Genomic DNA, 3,586 nt, shown 5'->3' with positions numbered 1-3,586 from the left:
CATAATCAATGACATTAGCAAATGCGAGTTGTCGACATGCATATAATTGAAACTGAAATCAGTTGCGTCTGAGAAACAAATTAACCAAAACATTTGGAGGTTTCATGAAATGGGAGTCGGAGACATTAATAGAAAAGTTTTCACTTCATACGCACCTCGAGTCTTAGCTGGAAATGCTGCATTGTTGAGAAATCTGGAGGTTGATGAGACACTGATCTGAAATATAATGAAGAACAAGCACAAAGCAGACACTGCTACCAGAACCCTCTTCTTCGTCTTCATCGTTCAGCTCCAATCTAGTATTGATGACACCAGCTTAGTTCTATATATAATGAAGGAAAGGGCCTTCATGCATTGCGCTAAAAATTGTATGTGAAGATTGAAGGTGACTCTTGGGGGTAGAGATTCTTCGTGGGACAAGAATTTGAATCTGCTTTTGATCTGGTAAATATGATTGCCTGATCGCAATCGAGTGAAAGTGAGAGTGAGCTCGAGAAGAGGCTGAGATTGCTAGAAGTGATGGAGTGTACAGAAGAAGATAGTGGAGATGAGAAGAGTGTGTAAACACGTTGTTCGCTTAAAAAGAAAAGAAAGTGAAATTCCTTGTAGCTAGAGAGGCTCATAGAAGAAGACATTAGCTACAATTGGATTATGGTTCTGAAATGGTATTCATTACTTGGCCTTGAAGATGACTTTTACATAGTAAAGTTTCCTTGAGGCGCTATCTAATTAGAGATTCTTACAATAAATGAAAAATCTCGAACTTTTCTTTTGGATGTATGCAAAGTTGGAAAGCTAGCATAAGCATATCGATTACATGATTTACATCCATATTTTCCTATTGGCATCTAGCATGTTTTGATTTATTGATAAAATTGTGTTGTATGGCACCTATTCCATGATAATGAAAATTGAAATGAAATGCCACTACCTATCCTTCCTTCTCCATAAACCTTTTGGCCTTGTCATAAGCGGCCTTCAAAAACCAAGAAAACCTGTCCAAATCCAACCTGACATTCTGTTCCTTGAGATAAATCTTCATAAACTCCACGGACCAATTCCGACCAATCTTACCGGCCGGATCCTTAACCACAATGTTATCCTTGCCGTATGTTTCAGCCAAGCTGCTCTCCTCCGCGGTAATCCTATAGTCAATGTACTGCAGCCCCATTGCTCTAGCTGGATTTTCATAGCACCATTTTGCTATCCACTTAGTCCCTAGCGGCACAATTTGCATGAACACGGTCCCCGGCCGCATGAACAACAAGTGAGTAAGGGCCGCACCATGAACACCAACCACCGCATGGCTATTATTAAGCAAGTCATATGCTGCATGCAAACTAGTCCTTGAACTTGGCTCATAAACAATCACCTCAAACCCTATTCTTTCTGCCAAGTCCATTGCTTCCTCTTGATTCAAGATTGCTCGGCCCACGCTTACGTTTCGGCTAATGAACACGAGGCGTGGCCGATCGTTGTGGTGGCGCTGAAGGTGGAATCGTTGTGCGGTTTCCCTTTGGCCAAAGGCTTTTCCTAGCATGGCATGGAAATGTGGTAGTGTTTTGGGGGTCTTCAACTTTTTGGGGTTTACGGTCAAAAACCCATGAGCAATTAGGCCCACGGTGGCAGAACGAAAACAATGTGTGGCAGTATCATTATCAAGGTTTATGATTGGGTGCTCGCTAAACACGTTTAGCAAATCTGAGTACCTCTGAATCCACCAATCACGTGCTCTGGAAATCGCAAGGACGGGGACTTGATCGTAGAGGATAGAATTGACGATGATGTACAGGGGGATGAACCCATCGTTGAAATCATGGAAGAAGTTTCCGGTGTACCCGCCCGCACTGAATACGATGGCCGGGGCATTGTGTTGGATCTGGCATTTTGGGCCTGGTGGGCCGGAGGTGAGGGTGAACTCTTTGATTCTCGACATTGTTGAATTCTCGTGTTTCCGTGGGTAGGGCTTGATTTTCTCCACCACGGTTGGGCCTGTGGCATCCATTACGAATAAGGTGGAGGTTGTTGGGTCCAGAACTGTTGGGCCGTTGATGTAACAGAAATCGTAGTAATCATCGGAACGGGTGCATCTGATCATTGTCGATGATGAAGATTGCAAATGTGTCGATTCGATAGGGTCCTGCCCTCTCGGTGCTAATCGTTTGAAGATACCTGCAAACATTAACAAGTAACATTCAGAATAAAAATGGACAGTGGAGGGGCTGTAGTCTCTTGTTTGGTTGTACATAACACCTAACGGATTGGTCTACGGGCCTAGGAAATGGGATACAAAGCTCAATCCGAAAGGAGGGTATCAAAAAAACATTTTGAAAAACAATTACATTATTGTGCTAAAGGTAAAGGTATTGTAAATTTGGTTAAAGAATGATTATATAATAAGACTGTTTTGTCATGTGACAAGTATCGAGTGTGATATAAGTGATGTTGTCGACTTGTCATCTTACAATAGTGCGGAATATGTTTTTAATGTGGTATTTTGTTTTTAGTCGCGTGAAACAGTACCCTTATGCAATACTAGATGTAAAGCTAAACTTTTACACTCGACAACTATCCCAATTTTCTGTCAATGTCAACACATCCTAAAGCAATGGCATAGATTCCAAATTCTTAGTTTTCTTTTAGTCTAAAAATGAAGTTGAATGGTTACATAGATGCTTGTGTGCTTTGTCATTGGTTCATTGGTATTTGATATTGATTCTTGCCTTGTAATGTTGTTAATGCTTTCTATCATATTAGGACAACTAGCACATGCTTAACCAGACCAGTTTGCAAGCAGGAAAAAGAGAAAACAGAACAAAGAAATGTAATGTGCAAGAGATCAAATTGATCCAAGTTTCAATCTGGAGCATACCTGGTTTTGGAGTTGTTGCAAGTGATTGAATGAGTTCGAAGTTCAACTTCAAATTTTCCGACAGATTGATGTGGCAAACAAACAACATCACCAAGAGCGACACCACCAAAACCGCCGCTATCGACTCTTTCTTTTTCATTGCCAGCTATAACCTATACGATTGAAATTCTTCTCTGAATCAAACTTTCTCTGCAACACGATTAACTTCTTGCGATCAATTGGTGTGACAAAAGGGTGTGGTTTTTACACAAATTCTGAGTAGACAAACACAACGAATTTACGAAGAACAATTCGGGAACCTTGTGTTTGAGGAAGAAGCGAAGCAGAGAAAGAATGAGATGGTGTGGGAGGCATCTGATAGCTGCAAAACTATTATGATCTCACAGCAGGTTCATTAGGCTTATGGCTTTTAGGCTCTGATTTAAGGCTTTGTGGGATTCTAATTCTATGGGGGCACTGTTTGCTAAAAGATTTAATAAAAAAATTTACAGTTGAGGGAGATTAGATTCTTTATTAGAAGAAATGTACCAGCAGTATTTCTATATTCTACAACCACGGATACTTTGTCACAAATTAATTAAGTTACCAAATCAAGTTTGATGCATTATATGGTTTATGTAAGTCAACACATATCAGAACGATTGATTGGAATGGAAATTACAACATAATTCTAGTAACCTGACAAAGGGATGCAAATAGAAGTCCTTCTATTTG

General features: G+C 40.4%; 1 protein-coding gene across 1 annotated transcript; it reads right to left on the bottom strand.

Moving 5' to 3' along the window:
- Positions 1 to 931: 931 nt before the first annotated feature.
- Positions 932 to 3,126, bottom strand: LOC101295225 (EGF domain-specific O-linked N-acetylglucosamine transferase-like). The gene is made up of 2 exons (XM_004298351.1): positions 2,873 to 3,126; positions 932 to 2,172 (listed from the first exon to the last, which is right to left on the bottom strand). Exons 1-2 carry the CDS (start codon positions 3,009 to 3,011, stop codon positions 932 to 934), a joined length of 1,380 nt encoding a protein of 459 aa, XP_004298399.1. The 5' UTR covers positions 3,012 to 3,126.
- Between the last annotated feature and the right edge of the window lie 460 nt (positions 3,127 to 3,586).

This window comes from Fragaria vesca, linkage group LG4 (assembly GCF_000184155.1).
Source record: "Fragaria vesca subsp. vesca linkage group LG4, FraVesHawaii_1.0, whole genome shotgun sequence".
NCBI lineage: Eukaryota > Viridiplantae > Streptophyta > Magnoliopsida > Rosales > Rosaceae > Fragaria > Fragaria vesca.
Note: the sequence above shows the minus strand (reverse complement) of the source record. Positions and strands in the feature narration are given on the sequence as shown.

Excerpts from the sequence above, each read along its gene's own strand:
- LOC101295225 (XM_004298351.1), bottom strand. The coding sequence starts at position 3,011 with ATGAAAAAGAAAGAGTCGATAGCGGCGGTTTTGGTGGTGTCGCTCTTG. Across the intron at positions 2,173-2,872 it reads TGCAACAACTCCAAAACCAG|GTATCTTCAAACGATTAGCA; the intron begins GTATGCTCCAGA and ends TAATGTTTGCAG.